Genomic DNA, 27,568 nt, shown 5'->3' on the forward strand with positions numbered 1-27,568 from the left:
CTGGGGGGGAAAGTGCCCCATGGAAATATGAAATGACACAAATATCTCTGCACACCACTCCTTGGAAATATGACAAGAATGCCTCTGCTGATGCTATACTGTTTTTATTGTCCTGAAGCTTTCCTGAAGCCAGCAAACAAGAGAGAAACCAAACCATTCATTAGAAACTGACAATCACCATCACCGCCACAGCCACAATTGTTTCATAATGGGATCTGTCATCTCTGATTAGCAGGGAGGATGATAGCTAGGCTAGGTGCCAATTCTTGCTTCAGAAATCAATTTAATTTAGATGGATGCTGGGAAAAAGAAAGAAAACAAAGGACAAACAGAGATTAGTGCAAACAAATATAAATATAAATACATCTACATGTTACAGCAAATGTTAAACTGCAAGTGATGACAAACCCCCACAGTATTCGCAAATGTCCCAAAACTTAGAGATATGCTGGTCAATGTTGAGGACCACCTAAATGCGATTGCTTGCATTAATAATTCTGCATCTGAAAAATGTGGTGGGGGAGAGAAGAAATCTCTCTTTTGCATCATTTATGACTGGTCTGGAATTGTCAGCATGAATTAGACTCAGGGCACTTGCTGCAATAATCATATAATCCTTCTCTCTGTTTCCACTGTTCAGGGTCTGAGTGCCCCTGCTTATGTAGCCAAACACACATGGGCAAAGGGGAGGAATCAGCAATCTTGGGGAAACACTGATGTTTGCAGAACAATAATAATAAAAAAACCCTTTAAGAGAAAAAAAATCCTAAATGGGGGGTCTCTTCCCCCCATAACAGCCCAAGAGCTCTGCATGTGGTCAGGGGGTACAGAATGCTGAGTGACTGCTGTGGGAGAAGGAAAATGGGGAGTTAGGATAATAGAATGTAGTAGCTGGAATCCTGAAACACTTCATACCGCAACATTCTGTTGCAGCTGTAGCCCACACCAAGTTAATCGAATGCTGGGAACTTGGAAAGTTGGGGTAGGAGTTGCTATGTAACGGTCACCTAAGGAGAGAATGATGGACAGTAGGGAAGGGACAGTTGAAAAAGGACAGTTGGGGCGAACTACAGAAGAGGGTGCTGCACTGGACAGAATGGCAGTGAGGAGCAGGCAGACTGGGAGACCTGCACCAGAGAAGCCCAGACGCCAAACAGCAGCTGTCTAGAAAAGACTGCAAGCTGGTCATAACTGAGAACAATCTCTTGAATACGTGTACTGTGTTATCCTGAGGAGTGCTGGCAAGGGATGTCCTCTGTCAGCACATTGGGTTGTGGGTTGTTCTTGCTTCTGTGGTAATATATATAAATTTTGTTGTTTCTTCTGATCGTCTGCTGGAATCCCTCAATTATCCATCTCAGATTGTCCTTAAAATCCTCTACATAGCAGGTCTCTCTTGTCTGTATAAAAAGCCACTTCTGATGGATGAGTCATTCTCTCACTGCTCAGCTATTTTGTGATACCAAAAGGTTGTTTTGGTCCCTGCCCCAATGTCCCCCCAAATTTGTCCATTTCTTTTATTTTTTTATTTTTTAAGTCATATTTTTACTGACCTCACAGGCCCCCTGGTGCGATTGTGTGATGCCGACAGGTTTTTGTGACCCTCTCTAACACCCCCAAATCTGTTGTTTTTTAAAAGAAACATATTCTGTATTACTGAACTTACCAATGGTGGGCCCTTAATTGTTACTCCTCTTCATTCTCCCCTTCCTCCTAGAAGGAAGACAGGTTTTAGTATTTCCTGATCTTTATCTCTGGTCAGCAAGACTTGAAGTTTAACAGCATCTTAACTGCTATTGCTTTCGTGCCTGTAGCCTCTCTTTTTAAATAAAATCCTCCTCATCCTTCCCATCACCAAGTAGGCTTCAGCTGAATATCTTTTTCCGGAGGAACTCAACATATTTTGATTTATGTTATTTAGTTCTTATCAAATGTCTAACAACTCCCATTTGCCCCCTCCAAACGGAGATGTTCAAAGTGGCTTTGAAAAGCCTGCAGTTCAATTAGAGCTGTTGCCAAACTCCTCTGAGTATCTCTCCTTCCACTAGGGCAAGAGAGGCCACCATTTTCTCACGCCTCTTTCCGGAGGGGGGGGCGGGGGCGGGGAGACTGTGGAGAAATGTAAGGAGGTAGCAGGATTTTGCATTCACATTTAATAACATTATGAGTCATCCCCGGAATATATGTGTGCTCTTGGTAAGAAAGAAACAAAAATAAAAAACACCATCTAGGAATGGCCCTCTGCAGCCTTCTTAGTTGCCCAAGCTTATGGAATGACTTCAAAGAGTGAGCATCCTTAGGCAGCCTCCCTGGCTGTTATTACGTATTACTCAAGGAAGGAGCGATAGCAGCTGAGGCGGTTGAATGTGGAGTACCCAAGAGTGGTGCCGGTATGTTCTTTAGGATAAAAGGAAGTTCATTCGACTTTATGGGAAAAAACACTGCCCCGATTTCAGGCACTAGGCAAGCAGACTCCAGGGCTGCCATCAGGTCCTCCCACGTATAGGACGTTAGCGGAAGTACAGGCAGCTGGCAAGGCTTTGAAGCACCACACAATGAAGAATACACACCCCTCAGCCACCTTATAATATTATCAAGGTAAGCCCTTCCTTAAACTTCTCTGACATTTCTATTCTCCCTTTCCCCAATTTTTGAGTCATTTCTTATATGCACACAAAGAGTGCAAAAAATAACACCATAGCTGAAATGGCCAATGCAACCTGTATTATTATTTATTCTTGGATTTATATCCTGCCCTTCCTCCAAGCAGGAGCCCAGGGCAGCAACCTTAAATCCGGTAGCTGAAGACAGTAATAAGTACAGCAAAACGACAATATTCTAAGGCTAACAACAGCATGCAAATCAACCAAGAGAGCCAACACGAAAACAGATAATCGAACAAGCAGCAAAATCAAAATGCCAACAGGGCACAGATAGAGGAGGGGAAAAGTCTAAAATTTTGGGACACGGAAGGGTGCCACCACATAGAAGTCACTCGTATGTGTTGCCTCCAGATGTACCTCCAACAGCAGTGGCACATGCAAGAGGCCTCTATTAGCTGCCCTTGAAAGGCAGCCAGATTCATCTGAGAGGATCCAAGAGACTTTCTGATATATTGGCCACCCGGTCACTTGCGAATGGCCTTCTCTAGATCAGATGGGACAGCAGTATGGTGGCCATGTGCCCTGCTTTACAGAAGACGGTTCTCTCTTTGAAGGACAATGCCAGATTTCAAGCAGTCCTCTATTTCAAGGGCTGTCTGGTCCAAAACCAGTTTAAAGAAAATGAACCCTGAGATGGGGAAAAAAGTTTCTCATCACCAATTGAGCACCTTGATAGCCGACTGAGCAGGCACAGGACTCTCCACTATGGTGAGATGTATTGTATTCCTTTCAATATTTCTAGAAAAGACATTTAAATTTGCAGTTGCATGTATAAATTTGCACGTGCAAATTTTATGCAAATGTCCTTTCTTTTGATCTTTGTTTTTTCCAATGAAGAATTTTCTTTTTTCCCCCCCCTTTGTGGTAAATAATTGGCCAGCATGTGAGTGTCATGTAGACTGGATAGTGAAAAGTGAGTCCAAGATTAAAAAAAAAAAAAAGGATTGGAAGGACAGATGGAAAAGAACAGCCCTTAGAAACTTACCTCATTCCTCTGGTTCTTTCGGCACTTTTTTCCTTTTCCCTTTCTTTCTTTGTCTTTTCCTTTTCCTTTCCCCCTTCCTTTCCCTTTCCCTTTCCCTTTCCCTTTGCCCTTGCCTCTGCCGCCTTCTTGCTCTTCCTCTTCCACTGGTACTTCAACTACTACTTCTTCCTCTTCCTGGAGCTACAAAGCAAAAGAGCTGTTACTGTTAGGGACAGGCTGAGTGCTAATTCCATCCCATCTCAATCTCATTGTCCTAAGATCGTAGGTTTGGGGTTGATGTTTTGGAAGAAGGCACAGAAAGTCCACACTTAAATGGTATGCATTTTATATGCTTTTTTGTTTTAGATAAAATACAGGCTTTCAGTGTATTTGTCAGAAAAATGCACAGTTTGCATGCGTCTCTTAGGTGACATCCATACTTTTGTGCACACGTTTTCTGAAGCTGCATCACAAAAGTAGGAATCTTGAATCAGGCCGAGACCAAATCCATCCATCCACCATTCTTAGCATCCTGAGTAGCGAGGAGGAGAAATTTTTGCCTACATTCTGTTCCTTTTATTGTGTGAATGTGGAATGTGCAGCCCTCCAGACGTTGCTAGACTTCAAGTCCCATCAGCTCCCACCAGTGTGGCCCACGGTAAGGGGTAAGGGGAGTTATAGGAGCCAGCAACTTTTGGAGGACCATAGGTTCCCAATTCTACATTGTTTAGACTGGCCATTATATTTATTGATATTTGATTGATGTTTTTATGGCTGTTTAATGTTGTATTCCATCTTTATATATTCTTAGGAAAGTGCAGATTGTAAGTACAATACAATAAATAAATAAACAAGTACATAAATAAATAAATAACGGGACATAAATAAATAACGGGATAGACATGAATAACACTTTGGAACCTGAACCACCTGGCAGTCTAGTAGATACCACAAAATTGTATACTACTACTAGCAATGACTCATTGCCAGGACCTCTGACTTGTTACCTGCAACTTATTATTAGGTTCAATAAAATGCAAGACCTCATAGCAACACTTACCTCTTCAGGCTGAAGAGGATTCACCAGCACAGCCTGTGGGGGAAAAAAACATGGATTTCTCTAGGCAGGTCTAATTAGAAAATTCATAACCTATATTCCAGTAGTATGAGGGTTAACAGTAGGACAACAAAAGTGGACTTTGTGAGTCTTTATGGTTGCTAGGATATACTTCAAGCCTAGAAGAATAAATACCCACCTTCTTTTACGTAACAGACTGAAGACCTAATTGACCTAGCTACATTTGAATATACTTCATACAGATGACAATTGCAAGTGGATACCTATTTGGATGTCTGGAGGACTTACATCAATTTATATGCTTAACTCAAGATGTATTCTGATGGGTACGGTATTTGTAATGTAAACTGATGGTGGCTTTTTGTTATTAGTAGTAGTATTCACATTTTTCTTTAATTTTTTATACCTTCAATATATTTATTTCATTTCATTTCACTTTCTTCTTTGTTTGCTTTTTCTTTCTGTTTGTTGTTAAATTTGCAAAAAAAATTAATTAAACAAAGAAAATTCATAACCTAATCCTGTTGTTCTGATGAAGTGGAGATCCCTTCCCCAGGATTGCAAAGTGTATTCTGATCCCAGAGGTAAGTGAGCCATGGCATTCTAGTGCATCAAGATTACTCAGGCTGTTAAATGAATTTGACTCTAATGCCTCCTGGACAGGCATCCTGTCAAGTGTTATCCTCTTTCTAATGCTCTTATTGATTTTTTATGTAAACCACATAGGAATTTCACAGATTAAGCAGTGTATAAATTAAGCAGTGCCTAAACTGTTGTTGTTGTTGTTAGAGACAAACGCAATGGTACAGTTGGTTGCTAGGGCTGTGCAGAGACTCCCCTATCTGCCCTGTGGCTCTAATTTGGAGAGGGGGCATAAGGCAAATCCACCCTGGGTTGACCAGGAGACCACCCGCCGCAGCTCAGGGTGACTCCCAAATAAATTTAGGAGGTGGGCCTAATGTTCAGTTAGGATAAATAAACCCAAATTAAACATACAGCAGGGAAGTGATGGGGGAAAAGAGAATGAGGTCAATTCTGTACAGGTTCGCTCCCTCGGCTCATTGGCTGTGGAGACCAGGGAGCAAACCTGCACGAAGAGGGTTTGCAAGGAGCTTTCCTGCAAGATGGCACCTTGCAAACCACCTGGACTCAGCAACCAACGAGTCTAGGGAGCAAACCTGCATGATGCAGATTTGCAACGCACTTTCCAGCAGGAACAGGATATTGTCCATAGGATCCATCAGCAGCCTTCTCTCCTGATTCTAAACCTCATCCCTCCCTCTATTCCCCAGTATTTATTCTTAGGCCCTATTCAAGTGCTCACCTGAACACATGAGGGCTTAAACTGAGGAGTGGGTGGAGCATGTCCCCAACCCCGCCCCCAAAGTTCCCGTGCATGTGGGCTCCTGTTCAGACCTTTGCGCATTCAGTGTGAACAGAATAGAAGGGCACCCGGGAAAACCTAAAGGCCAGATTATGAGGTAAACCCCATTGTGTTCCCAGTCCCTCCCAATCCACTGTCCCTCCCAAATAGTGAGCTGGTAGTCTTTCTTATTCTTTCTTTTGGCAGAAGAGTGGCATAAGAATTCTTCACACTAATGAATAAACCTGGGCAAAGGTATGGCCAGATTACCCTGTGTCGGGTCTGGTGGGGTGGATTGGGACACTCAGCACAATGTCGTTGCCAAGGGTAACCCTTTCTTTTCCAACATAGCAGTGAATCTCTATGGGAGTGCCCAGGGGGACAAAATCTGACTCCTGATCCTGGTGCACCAAGGCCAAAAGGGTCTGTCTCTCCCCATTCCAACTCTCCTGTGCTCCAAGTTTCACCCTTTTTTTCTATCAGGCAGATCAGCAATCTTTTTTCTCAGATTTTTTTTTTTCTGGGCTCTCTCGTCTCCCAAGTATAACACTGTGCATTTACTCTTTCATTATATGGGTAAATACTGTTCTCCTTTCTTACGCTTGGTAACTTTTTAAGCAATCTGTGGGAGATGAATTAAGGGAAGGGAACCTTCAAAAGCCGCCTCCTACAAATTAAGAATTTGTCATCGCTATAGTCCATACGTGGTAGTAACAGATACTTACACTTTCGTCCACGTCCTGCAAATCTTCCACTTCTTCCTGAAACAGGAAAAAAAGAGGCATCCATCTACATAGTGCTTAATAGAGTTATGCAAGAGAAGAACTTTTCGGCTATTCAGCATGGGCATGTATAAGAACCTAAGAAGAGCCTGCTGGATCAGGCCGAATGCCCATCTAGGCCACCATCCTATTCTCACAGTGGCCAGCCAGATGTCTATGGGAAACCTGCAAGCAGGACCAAGGTGCAAGAGCGCTCTCCCTTCCTTCAATTTCTAGCAGCTGGTATTCAGCAGCATTGCCTCCAACCGTGGAGGCAAAGCATACCTTGATGGTAGTAGCCATCAATAGCCTTATCCTCCATGAATTTGTCTAATCCTCTTTTAAAGCCAACCAAGCTGGTGGCCATCGCTGTCTCTTCTGGGAGTGAATTCCACAGTTTAACCTTTCACTACATGAGGAAGTGCTTTCTTTTGTCTGCCCTGAATCTTCCAACGTTCAGCTTCATTGAACAGCTCCAAGTTGGTGTTATGAGAGAGAGAGAAAGACTTTTCTCTCTCTCCATGCAATCTAAATTTCAACAGCATGGGGCATGCTGGGAAGGAGAGAAGAGGCAAAGTAAAAATCAACATACCAATAAGTTGGAGGAATGGGAGAGACATTGGAAATGCACATTAAAAATGGTAAAATGTTTTCTGCTGCTATATGCTGTGTACTGGATGCTAGGGGTGGGGGAGAATATCTGCAAAATTGGACTTGGTACCAGATTCTGACTGATTTTGACAGTTTGCTATTCTTTAGGACTGGCACTGATTTCTTGCTGCCAGCCGTGGTTGTAATCAGTACGGATATTGTGGTTGCGGCTGCAGTCGGCAAGTTCCCCCCCCAAATTTCCCCACCTATTTTACGTAATTATCTTTGTAATCAAAGCTGCTGCAAAACCACATGGAACACTGTGATCATTCACGTAAGCTACCTAAAAATGATGCAATGTTTCCCCCACCGCAAAAAAACCACGTAGAAGACTGTGATCATTCATGTAAGCTACCTAAAAATTACACAATTTCTTTCCTGCCGCCAAAAACCCACGGATCGAATCACCCAAAAAGCACACACCGCAGATTGAATTGGCAAGTGCCAGAGCAAGAAAGAACAGCGAAAAAGGGCAGACCGGGATCCCGCGATGGACTATCGGAGAATACAAGCAGATCGGAACTATGCAGCAAACCCCATCCCTACTGGATGCTAAATTGAAATGAAAGCAGCAGTGAATGACACTGAAAGGTCACACTAGCAACCTGATCTGTCCTCTGCAGATCCAGGTGAAGTTGCAAAACATTGATTTAGCTGGGATGAAGCACACCTAATTCAACACAGGTTTGAGCTGGTGGTTCATGTTCTCACCACTGGAGGGCAGGGAACAGCTTCCACTGAACTTGGTTCCCTATTTTCCCAGCTTGGATTTGCTCAGCCCTGCATCCCTCCCCTCCGGCTCTTTTAACTAAAAATATTTCTCCAAATTAATTCTGCAGTGTTTCCATTCATTTGCCTGTGCCCCCTTCTGTTTTACTGGCACAGCATATAGGAACACAGGAAGCTGCCTTTTACTGAGTCAGAACATGGGTCCATCTAGATCAGTATAGTCGATGGTCAATGGCGTAGCGGCCAACTCAAAAGTGCAGGGTCCCTCCATGATAGCCACACCATGCCCCCTCACAGCCACACCCCCTTTTACATTTCCCCTCATCCCTTGCTCTTGCTGTTGCCTCTGAGTCCACACTCCACTACAACAGACAGCCCTTGGAGCTGATCATCATGAAAGGGGAGGCTGTGTGTTAGCCACTGATAAGAGTCTTCTCAGTTGCTGGATCCCATCAGCACAAAAGAACAAGGACACTTCTCAGTGACTACCACGCTCCCCTTTCATGATGGTTGGCTCTTACACAGGAACCTGGCTGAGACTCTGCTCCTCAAAAAGTAAGGGGTCTATGACCCCCCATGACCCCAGATGACAACACCCTATCTACACTGACTGGCAACATATCTCCAGGATTCCAAGGAGGTTCTCTCCCAGCCCTACCTGCAGATGCCAGGAATTTATTTATTTATTATTTTATTTATATCCCGCCCTTCCTCCCAGCAGGAGCCCAGGAACTGAACCCAGAACTTTCTGCATGCAAAGCAGATGCTCTACCATTGAGCTACAGACTTTCCTCGTGGATTCTTTGATAAAAGCACTGTGAAAAATAGAAGAGGGAGAAATTCCTTCTCTCCTTTTGGATATGGATATAAAGATTTAAAGAAAAGAAACTGAAGAACAACTCAATCTGAGGCTCTGAAAATAAGAGAAACTGCCATCAGTCACCAGGGGATCTGCCCTTGAAAAGGCGTGGGCTGTGTCTGTGCCAGCGTGTGTACGTCATTTGCCAACATCATGCATTATAGCATACTCACCAAATCTCTTTTTTTGACTAGAACACCTTTCTGAGGAAGAAAAAATAAATAAAACAAGAGTTACTCATTTCTGCTTTTCCATCTCCAGTCATGGGACGAGCAAAGGTTTTGTGGGCAGTCATTGAGTCAGTGGGGTTTGGATGGGTATGAAAGTCCCATCCTTGAGGGAGAGGAGTTTGTGTTATCTCCACTACTGTGTGCTGACAAAGCCTGAGATCACAGCTGGCTCCAGTGTTGACGGAGCCCTTAACAAAGTGGTGGAGGCCTGCCTGCCATGGTGGGTTTATCCGGAAGCCGCTGGATTTTCCCACAATGCCGGAGTGACACTACATCATGGGCTTTGTTGGAAATTAAAGTAGTGGCTCATAGATCCGGGCAGCAAGGGAAGTGTCAGAACTCGTGGGCCCTGCCTGGACGCTGTTGTCCTGGCAGCAGACCAAAAGGGATGGGTCCTGATCTGAGGCTTGCTTAAGAGCATCTTTTTGGGGGAGGGGATGTGTCATTGTCAAATTTGTGATATTCAGCAGAAAGCTAGGAAGCTTTGGTTCCCAAACATTTTTCATATCTTTTCCCTAATTTTGTGGACTGAGGGATCTGATCCCTCCTAACTCTATGTTTCTAATGATGGCAGTCAACTGGTATACATGCCACATAATCCTATGGACACTTTCACACACACAGGTTAATGGGCAAAGGCTTCTCTGCTTCAGATACCCACATTAATGTGGGGGGCGAGGCCAGGAAGAGATGTGTGATGCTGGGGTTGTGGCTCAAGGGGCAACCCCATGGCCCCTTTCAACCCTCTGTCCCTTCATGTATGGGTAGAGATAACCTGTGAATTTCAGTTTCTCTCATTCCCATTTTTCTGATCTCAGTTTCAGTTCTCCACATTTCCACATTATTTTTTTAAAATTAAGTCAGCATTTTAATACAAATTCATCAGCATTTTAATACAAATTTCTCTGAATACATATTTTTGCATGCAATTTGGCCTAACACACACATTTTTGCAAAGCAATCTGGCCCAGCATGGTGCAGTTTTGAATGTTAGTTCCAGCCATATTTGCATTCTAGCCAGAGCTTGGAAAAGTTACTTTTTTGAACTACAACTCCCATCAGCCCAATCCAGTGGCCATGCTGGTTGGGGCTGATGGGAGTTGTAGTCTAAAAAAATAACTTTTCCAAGCTCTGATTCTAGCCCATGCTTTGCCCTAGTAAATGCATTTTTGTACACATCACTTGGCAGGAGAACTGCACGTTTTAAAGAACAGCTGTGTTTCAGTTTGCCTGCTATTTCGGAAAGTAAGAATGAGGTAGGTTTGTCTTTCAATGTAAGATGAATCCATTTTCTCCCCCATCCCCGCTTGTGAGTAACATGTGATGGGGTCCTGAGTAAGAATGGCAGGCAGGGAACAGGAGGAGAAAGTGCTATTCAGAAACAGTTCTGATCTCCTCCAGCTCTCACAGCGCAATTGTTCTCATACAGAACAGTGCTTCTGAACTCTCCAGCATGCCTCTTTCACCCTTACCCATGATCTGGTGCAAAGATTTGTACAAAATGTACATTCTAAGAGTACATGTGAAGGGGCACTGAGTAAGAATGGGAGGCAGTGAACAGGAGGAAACAAAAGGAAGGGCTACCTGAAAATAGCTCAGATCTCCTGCAGCTGTCTGTACGCCACCCAAGCCATCACCCCCTTGCACCATAATCTAATGCAAAGATTTGTGCCAAAGTCTTTTCAAAGCATATGGTGGTATTAATGAAGCATGTAAATGACTGCAAATTAGGACAAGCTGAATATCCTTCACCACCATCTCTAGCACTGGACCTAATGCTAGGGTAGATGCTGCTCCGAATGAGAGCAAAGCGCCCTTAGTAGCCCTGCTTCCACTGAGGTGTGATTTGAACATGGAGACATTTTCCCACTCCCACTTTCAAAGTCCATCTTGGTGGCAGGGAAACTGCTGGGCTCACTTTACGCCTACAATGCACTTGGAAAATGACCTGGCTTTTAAAGTATGCTTTGGCAACAACCGGGGAGGGGGGATACCCAGTGCCCTTGGCTGCCACTCAGTAGTAGCCGACGCAGAAGGACATGTTAAGTCCTCATGCTTCCCTTTACTTAGCAAGGCACAGGAGTGAGAGTGGAGTTTTCTCCTGTCTTTTTTTTTTACTGACTATTCTAGAAAAGAAAGAGAATAGGAAAAAGAAACACCCAAGGGGGGCATGCCTGAATATGTTTTTCAGGCAGCTCTAAATAGTCAATGGAAGAACACTAGGTTGAAGACATACTCAAACAATCACAGCCATAATAACACTGACCCAATACACTACAGGGCAGAGCCTCCAAGCTGCCCTCTTGACATCAGCGTCACTACAGCTAGTGTGGATGGCAGCAGGACAAGGCAGAACAGCAGTAAGTTCAGGGATGCGCAGGAGTGCCGGATTGGCTTCATCTTTTTTTTTTTTAATTGTGATCAGTGAGCCATTTTTAGCTGAAGAGTGGGATAATTAAAAATAAATACATGAATAAATAAAACTGGGCAAAGACAGACCCGGATGGCCCTGTGTCAGGGCTACACTCCTGGTACAATGTAGTATCCAAGTGCAATGCTTCATTCTTCCAAAGAGTGGTGAATGATGGCAATTCAACTGATACAGGACTGCAAAGCTTGGAAAAGTTACTTTTTTGAACTACAACTCCCATCAGCCCAGTCTGGTGGCCATGCTGGCTGGGCCTGATGGGAGTTGTAGTTCAAAAAAGTAACTTTTCCAAGCTCTGTACAGGAGTGCACAGGGGGTTGCCTAGGGACAAGCGCTGACTCCAGCCTCTGGTGCACCAAGGACTTAAGGGCGTATTTCCCCCCATTCAGCTGTGTTCCAGTTTGCGGCCCTTCTGTGGCCAGAAAGGTCAGCAGTCTTGGAGGAATCATCCCCCCTCATCTCTAGGTGCTTTTGTCTTGCTAATAGAATGCTAACGGAAAATGGTGTATTCACTCTTTTATATGGATAGAAGTCCTTCCTCTTTCTGTGGAAGGTTAGTTAAAGAAAGGCAGGAAACAAAAGCAAATTCTTCTGCAAATTGCCGGCATTGTCATAGGCAATACGGAGTACAAGCATGCAAGCCCACAGATGCTTACCTTCACCACCTCAACTGCACCTTTGACGCCCTGAAAGACAAAATTGCACTGTCAATATGCATAGTGCCAAACAGAGGAGGAGGAGGAGGAGGAGAGCTGACAAACTAGCCTGGAATGTAATGGGGAAGAGAGAAGGAATGGTGGAGATGAAGGTAAAGACATTTCACTGGAAATGCATGCTGAAAGCATTAATGATGCTTTTTGTTGCTTTATTCTCAAGGACAAAGGACAAACTGAAAACTTTGTTGCTTTGCTCTGTTTGTCTATTTATATGTTGCTGGGGGAAGTGCTATGGATTGCATCCAAGACCTTCGATGCAAGACAGTTAAACATCTCAGGTTTCCAGAAGACCTGACCTCTTCTAACATAGCAGCTGGAGTTTTGCATTGCTTCTCTTCTTGCTGAGCAGGTCTGCCTTCTGTGATTTCATGATAAAGGGAAATTGTAAGTCTGAGGGCCAAGGATTATCTCTTTTAAAAATAAGTCTCTCTTTTAAAAATAAATATTTAAATGTTCTGGGAGCCTGTTTTAGCTGAAGAGCGGGATAAAAAATGATTCAAATAAATAAATAGTAAACTTGGGCAAAGATAGGGACGTATCACCCTGGGTCACAGCTGATGGTCACGTTTTGGCCACCCACAGCAATGGTGTCCCCAGGTGTAATGCTTTATTTTTTCCACAGAGCCGTGACTGACAGGTATTCAACAGATATCGATGTGCACAGAGGATTGCAGTACTGGATGGAAGTTTGACGGAACGAAAATCGAATCAGCACTGAAATGCGGATCACATCCCTAACTCTGTGTATTCCCTCTTCTGCCTGTAAATAAAATATCCAGAGAAAAGGCTCTTTGCCTTGTCTGAATCCATAAGAACCTCTGATTTTGGTAGAACATTAAGTCTGGTGATTTTAAAAAAAAAAACAATCTTCGGAAGTTGAATTAAAGGAAGGGTACCAACAAAAGCATTATTCTGCAAACTAGGTTTTTGGTACTGTTGAAGTCCATACATGGCAGGAACAGAGCAAGATGAAAGATGCTCACCTCTTTCACGGGCTCAACCACTTTATTCTGAAAGAGAAAAGTGACATCAATCTTCACAGTGCTTAGCAGTTACATAAGAGAAGAAAATGATAATAAACATGAGAAGAAGAGGAAGTGCTAGTCTCTGCCCCCAAGGAGCTTACAAACTGGATGTCAAAGAGTGCTTGGTGACTTTAAAATAAAATGTGGAAAGCCCACAGAGACTTACCTTTGCTGACTGGAGCACACTATCGACATCCTGAAAGAGAAAATTGCTATCAGTCTCCATAGTGCTTAACAGAGGTATATGTTCTATCTAGGGATCGAATGATCTGTCACTTTCCGTTCTCTCTGTTTCTTGTTTTTCTGATCTTAAAATCAGTTCTCCCCAATTCTGCAGAAATCTGTGATTTTTTTTAAAAAAAGAAAATGTCCATGAAAAGTCTTCAGCATTTTAGTACAAATTTCTCCTAATAAATACATTTTTGTATGTAGTTTTGACAAATGTACACATTTTTTGCCAGCAATTTATCCTAATATAATTCATTTTTGTATGTAATTTTCAACAATGTATTCATTTTGTACACACTTTCCCCTAATATATACGTTTTTGTAAACATTCCTTGGATGGAGAACTGCAACGCAAAATTTGCATAAGTGCAAATTTCAGAGCATGGCTGTGGTTTGGTTCTCATATTGGTTCAGAAAGTGTGAATTTGATAAATTCAGCTTTAAATGTGAACTGAATCAAATTTCTTTCCCCATCCCTAGCTCTGACATGACATCAGAAAATGTCAGGGTCCTCACCCCTTTGAGCCCCCTCTAAATTATACTGATTAGGCCTCATCTTGAGTACCGCATCCAGTTCTGGACATTGCACTTTAAGAAGGATGCAGACAAAGTGGAACAGATTCAGAGGAGGGGAACAAGGAAGATCAGGGGAATGGAAACAAAGCCCTGTGAGGAGAGACAGAAAGAACTGGGCGTGTTTAGCCTTGAGAAGGGAAGACTGAGGGGAGATGTGATAGCATTCTTCAAGTACTTGAAAGGTTGCCACACAGAGGAGGGCCAGGATCTCTTCTTGATCATCCCAGAGTGCAGGACATAGAATAAAAGGTTCAAGTTACAGGAAGTCATATTTGGATTGAAAATCAGGAAAAATATCCTAACTGTTAACAGAGCTTGGAAAAGTTACTTTTTTGAACTACAACTCCCATCAGCCCCAGCCAGCATGGCCACTGGATTGGGCTGATGGGAGTTGTAGTTCAAAAAAGTAACTTTTCCAAGCTCTGCGTTAGAGAGGTACAACTATGGAACCAATGACCTAGAGAGGTGGTGGGCTCTCCAACACTGGAGGCATTTAAGAGGCAGCTGGACCTTTGGGGTAGGCTTTAAGTTAGATTCCTGCATTGAGCATGGGGTTGGACTTGATGGCCTTACAGGCCCCTTCCAGCTCTACTATTCTATGATTCTATATAATACACTAAGGAATCTAGCTGTGGTGCTGGTAGGGCTGATTAGTCTGGATCTATATGAAAAGACATAATGTCAGAAATCTCTCTCTTTAGGTCCTAGGAACCCCAGGTGGCCTCTTAGCCTCAGAGACTGCCAGATGGAACCCTTACCACTACTTTCATCACAGGGCCCTTTCTCTATTTTTATTTCTAAGGCGTAAGATTTTCTTACTTATACCTGTGTCTAGTACAACATAGAAGGGAAGAGAGTAGAGGCAGGGCCACCCCATCGGCAAGGCTCAGAGAGAGGCAATTTTGGACTCTGCCTCTCCTTGAACCTTTCCACTCCAGCTGGTAATTAAAGGAATTTGTAACTCAGTTTATTTTCTCTTCTATTTTCCTTTTCTCTTGTGTCTTTTAAATTGTAAGCCTGAGAGCCCTCCCTCACTAATGCTGTTGGCAGTCTGCCCCAATATGACAGGGTCCCTTAAAAAAATCCCTTCTTGGAAAAAGCAATTTTAAAAAGATGGCTAGCCTAAAAACCCCTACAGCAGCCCTTCTGAAATTTGGCAGGGAATACCATGTGTAGGGGCTACCACGTCTCCAAATTTAATTACCCTATTTCAAAAACACAAAATGTTTATGTTTGTTTAAATGTTAAAATTTAAAGGTGAACAGCATGAAAATCCCTGGAGCTACCCACCAGAGACTTTAAAAAAAATCATCCCCCCCCCAACAAAATCTTGAAGGGAGGAATATGGCAAATACAGGAGCATACAAATGGGCATAAGTGAGAACTCACAGTGGTTTATTTTTTAAAAAAAAAATTTTTGGAAAAAAATCAAACTTTAAAGGTATCTAGCATGAAAACCACTGGAGCTACCTACCTGAACTTTTGCAGGCTAATTCCCTCTGTAGGGGCTACCATGCTCCCAACTTTCACATGCATATGAACATATTAGCTCCATGCTGCTGCCATCCTGAGCCTGCCTGGTGCTACCTATGCCTACTATTGCAAACCTATTTTTTTAAAACCTTCAGTTTTTTTCCAAAATCTAAAAGGAAGGAAGAGGACAAACACAGGAGTGCAAGAACGGGCATGACTGTGCACTCTTCTCAAGGAAACCCAAGTTAAAGATACAGATCAAGTGTGGGGAACCTTCGGTCCTCCATATGTTGCTGAACTACAGCTCCCATAATCTCAGACCATTCACCATGCTTGGTGAGTCTGATGGGAATTGTAATTGAGCTACACCTGATATAGACAGAGGGAAGCTGCACATGGCCAGCAGCTAAAGAGGTGTGGAAAGCTGAAGTTCATATACTAATTTAATATTAGTATAAGAAGAACCTTATGGATCAAGGCAGTGGCTCATCTAGTCCAACATCCTGTTCTCACAGTGGCCAACAAAATGCTCTCTCTGCCTGCAATTTTCAGCAATTGGTCTTCAGAAGCATACTGCCTCCACAAGTGAAGGTCAACACCAAGTCTTTAGCTGGAAATTTCTAATTTGTTAGCATGAAACCCAGCACTCTGAATTAGTCCCCTCTTACCAATCTCTGTGCTGATGCCACCAAGAAAAAAACAGCCACCAGTGGGAAGAGCTTCATCTTGCTGGTCATCTTCTCTTCACTCTTTGAGATACTGAACTGCTTCTTGAAGTATCAACTCTCTGTTCCAAGCCTCAGCATTTATACTTCACTTTGCAAACCTCAGTGGGTCCAAAACTCAATGGCTCAATTGTCAAAAGGGGTGTGGATAATAGCTTTATCATTAAAGAAAGGTCATGAGATGGATTGCATCAGCCTAACCACCATATGGATCAACATCACTGCATCCAAGCAAAAGAAAAATTGAAAGGTCACCTGGACGTGGCATGATGTGGCTGTTGGTACTTCTGTCCTGGGCACAGATAATCTGTACTTGACCTGCCATTCCTTTGATGCTCTGATAAACACCTGAATGCTGGACACAGTCACGTCTGTTTTGATCTTTTGTTTTATTTATTTTTTGAAGCCAAAACATAGCTGCTAAGGTCATTCAACCCACTTCCTGAGAACATCTTCCCTGATTAGGAATCTGCCAATTTCTGTTTCTTCTTCTTTTATTAGGAATCTGTTGATTTCTGTTTCTATCCGTTTCTCATTTTTCCACTCTTGAGCTCAGTTCTCCACATTTCCACATCAGTTTGTGATTTTTTTATTTTAGAAAAAGTCCTCCTGAAAGTTCATTAACAAATTACTGTGAATTTCTCCTGATACACATATTTTGTGCTTAAGCCACCTATCAGTAATCCTGGATCTCATCCTTGTCACTCCAAATGCTGTATCACCTGTGTGTTCCTCATAGAAACAGGTACTTTCAAAAGTACTAGGATGGGCAGAACATATTACATCAAACAGAACATCACCTGCAGGTCCTGCAATATAATTTATGTCACTGAATGCAAAAAACAAAAAACAAACCCAGGATGTCATATCCAATATGTAGGAAAAACTGCACCTACACACATGCTTCAGAAACGACAAATCTGCAATCTTGACCAAAAAAAGTGGAACAACCAGGTTATTAACATTTTAACACTGAGGGCCACAGCCTGTTGGACTTTTCTATAACAGCTATTAGAGATGCCAACAGATCCAGCAGCACTGACTAAGAGGGAGAACTTTTGAATATACTCTCTGGACACAGTGCCACCACATGGCCTTAACTTGGAGGACAGTATTGAAGATAATGTGAAAGATAATCAATGAACAGAGTTTTTTCCTCCTCCTCAGTTTCCCTTCCTGTATCATGAGTTTTCAGATGATAAGACTTAGGGCAGGAATTCTCTCTCTCTCTCTCTCTCTCTCTCTCTCTCTCTCTCTCTCTCTGTGTGTGTGTGTTGTATAAAGACCTCATTATTTTAGTGGTGTGAGACACATTTTCAGCCAAAGAGCAGGATAAACACTATTTTAATAAATAAACAAATAAGCCTGGGCAAAGGTCACCCTGAGTCTAGGCTGTTGGGCAGGTTTTGGCCACCCAGAACAGTGCCATCCCCAAGTCTTATGCTTCATTTCCCCACAAAACAGTATATGACAACTATTCAACAGGCAAAGGAGTGCACAGGGGGTCAAATGGGGACAAAGTCTGACTCCTGGCCCTGCTGTACCTAAGACTAAAGGGCATATACATGCCCCCCCCCCAAACTCCTGATATTGGAACAGGCCTACCCTGGATTCTTCTGTCTTGCTAAAAGAATACTGTGAATTCAGGGTTTCATTATGTGGATATGCAGCACAAACACAAAAGCCCACAGATGCTTACCACATTATCAAGCACACCGCTGAGTTCCTGGAAGAGAGAATTGCCATCAGTCTACATAGTGCTTGACAGAGTTGTATAAGAGAAGACAATGAAGATGAGAAGAAATGGAGAAGAAGGGGGAAGGTGATGGGTCTCTGCCTCCATTGAGCTCACAAACTACATTTCAACAGCATTGAAGATAATGTGGAAGATAATCAACGCACAGAGTTTTTTCCTCCTCCTCAGTTTCCCTTCCTGTATTATGAATTTTCAGATGATAAGACTTAGGGCAGGAATTCTCTCTCTCTCTCTCTCTCTCTCTCTCTCTCTCTCATATAAAGACATTATTTTAGTGGTGTGAGACACTTTTTCAGCCAAAAAATAAGCCTGGGCAAAGATCACCCTGAGTCTATGCTGTTGGGCAGGTTTTGGCCACCCAGAACAGTGCCATCCCCAAGTCTTATGCTTCATTTCCCCACAAAGCAGTGTATGACAACTATTCAACAGGCATAGGAGTGCACAGAGGGTCAAATGGGACACAGACTGACTCCTGGCCCTGCTGTACCTAGGACTAAAGGGCATGTGTGCCCACCCCTGCCCACTTTCCAGATATTTAATAGGCCCACTCCCCTCTGAGGAGGAAGACAGGTCTCTGCCCCCATTGAGCTTGCAAACTATGTTCCAACAGCATGGGAGACAATGAAGAGGGGAGGAAATGCAAAAGTACAAATCAAGATGGAGCGATGATGGAGGAACGGGAGGAACAAGTGTAAATTAGCTGGTTTTTGGTTCACATTTCATTTTCAAAAGTCTGAATTTGGTAAGATAACTGTTATTTATTTTTTTATGATTACATTTGTATCCCACCTTTCCTCCAAGCAGCTCAAGGTGGCATACATGGTTCTCTTTCCTCTCCATTGTATCCTCACAACAACCCTGTTAGGTAGGTTACGCTGAGAGACTGTGACTGGCCCAAGGTCACCTCACAAGCTTCATGGCTGAGTCAGGATTACAACCCTCATCTCCCAGGTCCCAGTCCAACACTCTAACCACTACACCACACTGGCTCTCAAACGTAAACTGGATTTTTAAATGCAAACTGAATTTCTCCCCATTTCCAATTGACACACATTTGGTTTTCTTTTGTAAGGATGATTTATTGTCCCACATAGCAGTGTATGAGAGCAATTCACCAGATATGAGAGTTCATAGTGGGCTGGAGGGGACAAAATCCTGACCCTCCCCAATTAATCGACTAATACATTAGTTGATTAATTTCATCAAAAGGCATGGCACTGTGAGCAACATCAACAACAAAAGTACTTGTTGCTCAAACTGGGAGGTATTCTTGCCACATGTATGGAATAGGATTCTGTGGGAGGACTTTTGACAGGCATCCTAGATTGACCAAGCAGATTTGCTTGCCAGGGATAATGAAGCAAAAACTATTGTTGTAGCAGTCAAGGCTAACTGATAAAAAAGATACAGAGGTGTAACCCATTCCCTCAGATCCATCAACTGGCCACACCATCTTCTTTGCTGTGGCTTGAGAGAAGAGCTTTACTTCTTTGTGAATAATGAAATCCAAAAGCCCATGCAGACTGGCTTAGGCACACGCTGGATTCCACTGTTTAACTAACAGAATACTGTGAATTCATTTTCCATTTTATGGATAGATGTTCTTCCCTTCTTTATGCCTGGTAACATTTTTAAAAATGTGAAAGATGGGGAAACTGTTCTCCTGCAGATTAAGGGTTTTGCCACAGTTGCAGTCCATATATAGCAGTAACAGAAAAAGACCACATATGCTTACCACATTCGGATTGCCAACCACATCCTAAAAGAGAAAATTGCCATCAGTCTCCTTAGTACTTAACAGAGTTATATAAGAGGAGGAAATGAAGAAGAACTGGTCTCTGCCCCCGAGGAGCCTACAAAGTAACTTTCTACAGCATGGAAGGTAATGGGGAAGAGGCAGCAATACAAATCAACGAATGGGAGAGGCAAGGGTAAATGAGTTCCATTGGAAATGCTTGCCAGCAACACTTGCAGAGTTTTATATTGTTTTATGCTCAGTGCTGAATTCCAAACTGAAATCTGTCCACCTTCACCATGCCATGCCTAATCTTATATACCATAAGAGCAGAAGAACATGTGATCAGATGCCCTTTTTAAGGATAGGCATAGGCCTACCCTGGGTTCCTTTCTTCTCCCTCCATAACACACTACTGTGAATTCATGGCTTTGTTATATGGATAGATACTCTTCCAAACAAAAGGAACCAACAAAAGACTTCTTCAACTGAATGAGGGTCTGGCATTGTTGTAGTTCATATGAGGCACAAACATGAAATTCACAGTACTTACCCCCACTTTCTGAAGCAGGTCTTGGGCCTCCTGAAAGAGAAAATTGCCTTCAGTCTACATAGTACTTAACACAGTTATATAAGAAATGAAGATGAAGAGAAGGAAGAAGCAGGAAGAGATAGGCCTCTGCCCCGTGGAGTGTATAAACTACATTTCAACAGCATGGGAGGCAATGAAGAGGGGAGGAAAGGCAAAAGTACAAATCAAAATAGAGAGAAGATGGAGGAAGGGGAGGGAGAAGTGTAAATTTTGTTTTTTGGTTCATATTTCATTTTTAAAAGTCTGAATTTGATAAAATCACCTTTATATATTTTTTATGATTATATTTGTATCCCGCCTTTCCTCCAAGGAGCTCAAGATGGCATACATGGTTCTCCTCCATCTCCATTTTATCCTCACAATAAACCTGTGAGGTAGGTTACGCTGAGAGACTGTGACTGGCCCAAGGTCACCCAGCAAGCTTCATGGCTAAGTCAGGATTTGAACCCTAGTCTCTCAGGTCCTAATCAAACACTCTACCCACACTGGCACTCAAATGCAAACTGAATTTTTAAATGCAAACTGAATTTCTCCCCATTTCTAATTGACACACATTTGGTTTTCTTTTGTAAGGATGATTTATTGTCCCACATAGCAGTGTATGAGAGCAATTCACCAGATATGGGAGTTCATAGTGGGCTGGAAGGGGACAAAATCCTGACCCTCCCCAATTAATCGACTAATACATTAGTTGATTAATTTCATCAAAAGGCATGGCACTGTGAGCAACATCAACAACAAAAGTACTTGTTGCTCAGACTTGGAGGTATTCTTGCCACATGTATGGAATAGGATTCTGTGGGAGGACTTTTGACAGGCATCCTAGATCGACCAAGGGGACTTGCTTGCCAGGGATAATGAAGCAAAAACTATTGTTGTAGCAGTCAAGGCTAACTGATAAAAAAGATACAGAGGTGTAACCCATTTCCTCAGATCCATCAACTGGCCACACCATCTTCTTTGCTGTGGCTTGAGAGAAGAGCTTTACTTCTTTGTGAATAATGAAATCCAAAAGCCCATGCAGACTGGCTTAGGCACACGCTGGATTCCACTGTTTTACTAACAGATTACTGTGAATTCTCTTTCCATTTTATGGATAGATGTTCTTCCCTTCTTTATGCCTGGTAACATTTTTAAAAATGTGAAAGATGGGGAAACTGTTCTCCTGCAGATTAAGGGTTTTGCCACAGTTGCAGTCCATATATAGCAGTAACAGAAAAAGACCACATATGCTTACCACATTCGGATTGCCAACCACATCCTAAAAGAGAAAATTGCCATCAGTCTCCTTAGTACTTAACAGAGTTATATAAGAGGAGGAAATGAACTGGTCTCTGCACCCAAGGAGCCCACAAAGTAGAAATGCTTGCCAGCAACACTTACAGAGTTTTATATTGTTTTATGCTCAGTGCTGAATTCCAAACTGAAATCTGTCCACCTTCACCATGTCATGCCTAATTTTATATACCATAAGAGCAAAAGAACATGTGATCAGATGCCCTTTTTAAGGATAGGCATAGGCCTACCCTGGGTTCCTTTTTTCTCCCTCCGTAACAGAATACTGTGAATTCGGTCTCCCTTTACATGGTTGAATGTTCTTACTCCTTCTTATGGTTGGAGACTTCTAAAACCTTGCTTGGATGTGCTCAGATGCCCTTTTTAAGGATAGGCATAGGGCTACTCTGGGTTTTTTTCTCCCTCCATAACAACAGTGACAGCAGTTTAAATTTCAACTGCATGGGACATAATAGCGAAGGGAGGAGAGGGAAAGTAAAAATCAACATAGAAGGAAGGACAATGGAGGAATAGGAGAGACATTGGAAATGCAAGTTAAAATCTGGAAATTGCTTTTGACTGCTGTATGCTCTGTGCTGGATGCCAAACTGAAATCCTTCTTGATCTGTTTAGAAAATCTGTCTGAGCCCTTCTTATACATTGCTGGGGGGGATGGCATGGATTTCATGCAAGATCTTAGATGGAACTTATTTTAACAGCTCAGGTTTCAAGAAGAACTGGAGTCGTGCAATGTAACACCTGAGGTTTTGCAATACTTGTTCCTAAGCATCTAGATTCTCACTCCCCCCATCACTCTCAGAGTGAAGGTAACATTTTAATTGTGCTGGAGGAGATCCACATTTGCTGTATTCCCTTTGTTTTCAGTGTAGTGAATATGGGCCCAGACAATTGTCACAGTATCTGTTTAATCCTATGGAAATGGACATGGACTGCCTTCAAGTCAGTCCCGACTTATGGCAACCCTATTGTTATAAACAATATGCCCTAGTCCCTTTTAGGGTCCTAGTGGCTGAGGATTCGCTCCCAAATACTCACCCAATAGAGCTCAAGAACGAACGAAACAAGATGGAGGATAGAGTATATTTATTTCTAACACGTGCACGTGGAGAAGGGCCAAGCCAATTCTGGCTAAACAATGCTGTGCTGGCCTTTTTATAAGCTTCGTTTAACTAATTATGCATGCATCAATATCATAATAACTACATCATAACTGCATCATTAATCCATGCACATTTCCTCCTGGTAACCATATTAGGAGATTGTTTTTCACACTTGTTATGTTCATATTGACCTTGTCCATGTGCAACATAGTTTGCAACATAGTCTAGGCACAGGTGCATTTGCAACTATAAGCCTGTGAGAACATAACTGTCTATTCTGCAGACACAGCTTTAAACAAACAATGGTTCTACAATTCAGCAAATTAGCATTTCTCTTTACACACACACAAGTAAATTAACTGTCAGCATTTTAACACAAGCAAGGTGATTCTCAGTTCATTTCTACTATGCATTTAAAACAGGCCTCATATTCCTTTTTAGTTTAACCATGCAAAGAAAGCTAATCAAACAAAATATGTTATTAATTCAAACAAGTAGTATTCAGTGTCACAATTCCCCCTTAGAAGCTTTTTGATATTTATATCATATAGCTTCTTCATTCTGAATCACTTGCTGATACATAATTTTACCATACATTTGCATGCTACTTTTAGTTACTGCATTATCTATTATGCTATGAATGCCATTCATGATTACAGGCATTAGGCAAGGCAAAAGCATACATCCCATTAAAATCAGAAGAACCAATACAATCATTGTCTTCATTCCTCCAAACCAATTGAACCAACTTCCCCAATTTCCAAGATTTATTCCTTTCCAAGTTTGCACTGGGGTATGAGCAAGTACCTTAATTTTTGTGGCAATCTCTTTTATTATTTCTCCATTGTCATCAATCCTTAAGCAACATTCTGTTAAATTAAGGAGTCCGCAGAAACCTCCTTCTTTGGCTAACAAATAATCCAGGGCCAGTCTATTTTGAAGTATGGCTTCTCTCATTTGTGTTGATTGATCAGCAAGCAAAGTTAAAGCTTTAGCTGTTTGATTGGTTATTATTTCTATTACCGCCTGAAGTCTAATGAGGTGATTCAAAATATATATTGGGCCACGGTAACCCGCTGAACCATCTTGTGCCCATGAAGCAGGATCATAATGTTCAATGATCCTTTCTGGAGGCCAAGTGTCTCTCCAACCATTGTCTTGGCCTTTTGTTAAAGAAAGATCAAGTGCCCTTTTCTTTCTTTCAGATTGTTCTTCATCAAACACTGGAATTAAGGGATTCAAACTTCCACCTTTTATTGCATATTGGGGTTGTATAATCCCAATATAACATATGCCTGTCCAATTAATTGGTAAAATAGAGTAGGCTATAGATCCACAAATCCAATAATGACCTTTTAATGCCGGAAGTGCTTCTTTATTAAACATAGCATCATTCATTTGATATGGGATGTAATATGATTCATTTCCAAGAGGGCTTAAACTAGCTTGAGTTACCGTACATCTCCATAACTTTGTTTCATCTTTCCATTTGCAGACACACCCTGGTTTTGTATGGTTAGTGACTGCCCAATAATTTTGGAAGCCACTGACTGCTGTCCCATTTAAATGATGCCAAATCCATTCTTTTCTATTGAGGGACTGATTCTTTCTACTCTTGAACCAAGCACATAACTGTCCTTCTTGATTTAAATTATTCCAATGGGTACGACATGAATATAAATCGTTTGTCCCATCCCTTTTCATCCAAATACATGGTGCCCAAGTACCATTCTTTAATGCCACATGTGTTCCATTACTCCATAGGGCACAAGGAGTAATGGTCTTCCTGGGTCCTGGATAATATCGAGTAGTATATTGAAGAGTCCAATTACACTTACTATTTCCAAGCCAATGCATTGATTTAGTAGAATTCTGTGAAATACAATACTGGCCGGTGGGGATCCAATTTAAATACCACCAGTGATTTGTTTTCCAAACTTCTGTTCCATTGTGTACTTCACTAAGGTTACTTAATAACCACTTGGGGTTTAGAGGTATTGCCATCCATGGCCATTGCGGAAACCCTCTTGGATTGCCACAGACCCAACAGTTTGTAAGGTTAAACCCTTTAGCTACTTCTTGAGCGAGTTCAACAAACACATTTTCCCTTTTTTCCTTCTGGAATGAGCTCCTTTGACCTCTACATATTCTCGTTTCTTGAGTGGAAAAAGGAGTTGGGAAGCAGATATATACCACAAATAAAGAAGTGAGACACAAAATAATACCAAGGATAGGCTTAAAGCCCAGAGAATTAATATCTGCTGAGTTTCTTCCCATTTTGACATAAAGTATAACCTATTCTATATTAATATCTTCTAACCCTAATCTCCAAAATGTTAATAAGCCCCAAGTCAACACTTTCCAACGGTATCCTGTTCGTACGTATCCCTTCTGATTCAACCTAGGCTGGGCATATAATACTTTCACATTTACCGCTGGTCGGGTATCTCCTGGCATCTCTCGTATAGCTGCTTTCAAAGGTAAAGGTTGTACTGAACCTCCCATTGACTTAAGGGCCTTGATCAAGGACGTATCGAGCCGCTATTCTACGCCACACTCGTCGTCGGTATGTAAGATTTGCCTCCAAACTAGGATGATAATAATAATATCTAGGATCTCTTGGTATTTTGGCAATCAATGGAACATGGGGCAAAATAACTTTTACTTCAACACGTCCCCAAGTTTGCAAAGATTCAACTCTCCAATTTACAGTATATGCTTCCAGTGGCAACGTTGGTGGAGACCCTCCCATTTACCACCTCAGATGTACAGTCCTTAGATCAATATCGGGTGGTAGAACAGAATTCAGAAAGGTTCGAGCAACAATATGTAAATGTTGCTTTCTATCCTTGGTACACATATCTACAATCTGGACTACTGTTATTGGAACCTTCCTCCTAGGGTCTCCTGGTACTTGTATACTAGTAGGTTGGATGGGAAAAGGTTTCCGTGAACCTCCCATACAATCTTAGTCTTTCTGTTTCTTCAACTTGAGCTTCAGGTTGAAACCCGGTACGGTTTCCGATAACCACTTTTCTTCAGGCGTTTGATCCTTCGCCTCTCCAGGTGGGGAGTCCTTGGCTACTCCCTTCACTGGTTCCTGGGTAATTGTAGGTTCTGCTTTCTTTATCCTACTGGCATGGACCCACCGCTTGTGGCCTACGAGCTTTACGGCAGATTCAGTAATCAGAATGATCTGCTCCGGTGGTCCCCACGTGGGTTGCAAAGGCTCTTGCTTCCACTTCCGAGCTCGTACCCAATCTCCTGGTTGGTATTGGTGAATGGCCACATCCAAGGGTAACCTCTGAAACTCACGATTGTGCCTGTGAATAGAAGACAAGACACCCTGCAAGGCAGTAACATATTCCAATAATTGTCTGTTCCCCAATTCCCCATTAATTTCTGTCTGGGGCCCAGGCTCAATGGGAGGTCTGCCAAACAGTGACTCAAAGGGAGTCAGTTTTGTTTTTCCCCTGGGAGTATTTCTCATGATGGTCAAAGCCAAAGGTAATGCTGTTATCCAATTCAGCTTAGTCTCTTGGCAAAGTTTAGTCAACAAAGCCTTAACCGTCCGATTAGCACATTCAACTTGACTGGATGATTGTGGTCTCCATGGGGTATGGAGGTTCCATTTGAACCCTAAGGCCACACTTATAGCACAAATTATCTTGCTCACAAAATGTGGGCCTTGGTCTGACTCAAATGTCTCTGGCATAGAGTATCTTGGAAAAATTTCCTTTAACAGTATCTTTGCTACTGTAATTGCTGTCGCTGTTCGCGTAGGAAAGGCCTCTATCCATCCTGTCAATTGGTCTATTACAACTAGCAAGTACTTATACCCTGCACATCTTGGCAATTCTGCAAAGTCTATTTGTAATTGCTGGAAAGGATAGTAGGCCCATGGTCTTCCTCCCATTGCTGGTGGTGGCTTTGGAGCAGGATTCGTTGCTGCGCAGATAGTACATCCATATACTGCTCGCTTTGTTTCTTCATACAATCCTGGTGCAACTATTTGTCTAATCAAAAGATCCCCTAAAGCGTTGCCTCCAAGATGAGTCTGTTTATGAGTTTCTAGTACAAGAGCTCGAAGCACTGTCTTTGGGACAAAAATTAATCCTGTAGGTAACTGCCACCAACCATTGGATAACTTCTGAGCCCCATATAGTATTGCAGCATCTTCTTCCTTTTTAGAATATTGAGGGATCAACTCTCTCCATGGGATCATGATGCTCATCAAATTCTTCTCCAACGGCTGTCCACTCAATGCTGCTTCCTTTGCTGCCTCATCCGCTTGATGATTTCCTTTTCGTCGAACTGGATCCATTTCTTTTCCATGGGCCTTTACATGTACAATAGCTACTTTCTTTGGTAACTGGACACATTCTAAGAATTCCTTTATCATTTGTTGGTGCTCAATCCTGTGTCCATCACTTTTAATAAAGCCTCTTTCCTTCCACAACATAGCAAAAGCATGTGCAGTTTGGAATACATACTTAGAATCAGTGTATATATTCCCTTCTTGTTGATCCAATTCTTTCAAGGCCTCTATGGCTGCGGCCAATTCCACCATCTGGGCTGAATAAGTAGGTGGTAATTTAACACTCTTTATAGGCTTCAGGT

At 42.4% G+C, this 27,568-nt stretch overlaps 1 protein-coding gene across 1 annotated transcript; it reads right to left on the reverse strand.

Annotated features, from left to right (window-relative positions):
• Positions 1 to 106: 106 nt before the first annotated feature.
• Positions 107 to 16,484, reverse strand: LOC133370689 (sperm protamine P1-like). Its single transcript, XM_061597340.1, has 10 exons — positions 16,413 to 16,484; positions 13,634 to 13,663; positions 13,426 to 13,452; positions 12,383 to 12,412; positions 9,242 to 9,271; positions 6,794 to 6,829; positions 4,688 to 4,720; positions 3,649 to 3,828; positions 1,667 to 1,713; positions 107 to 299 (listed from the first exon to the last, which is right to left on the reverse strand). The coding sequence occupies exons 1-9, from the start codon at positions 16,479 to 16,481 to the stop codon at positions 1,687 to 1,689; spliced, it is 462 nt and encodes a 153-aa protein (XP_061453324.1). The 5' UTR covers positions 16,482 to 16,484; the 3' UTR covers positions 107 to 299; positions 1,667 to 1,686.
• Between the last annotated feature and the right edge of the window lie 11,084 nt (positions 16,485 to 27,568).

Source organism: Rhineura floridana, chromosome 15 (assembly GCF_030035675.1).
Source record: "Rhineura floridana isolate rRhiFlo1 chromosome 15, rRhiFlo1.hap2, whole genome shotgun sequence".
In the NCBI taxonomy this organism is placed as follows: domain Eukaryota; kingdom Metazoa; phylum Chordata; class Lepidosauria; order Squamata; family Rhineuridae; genus Rhineura; species Rhineura floridana.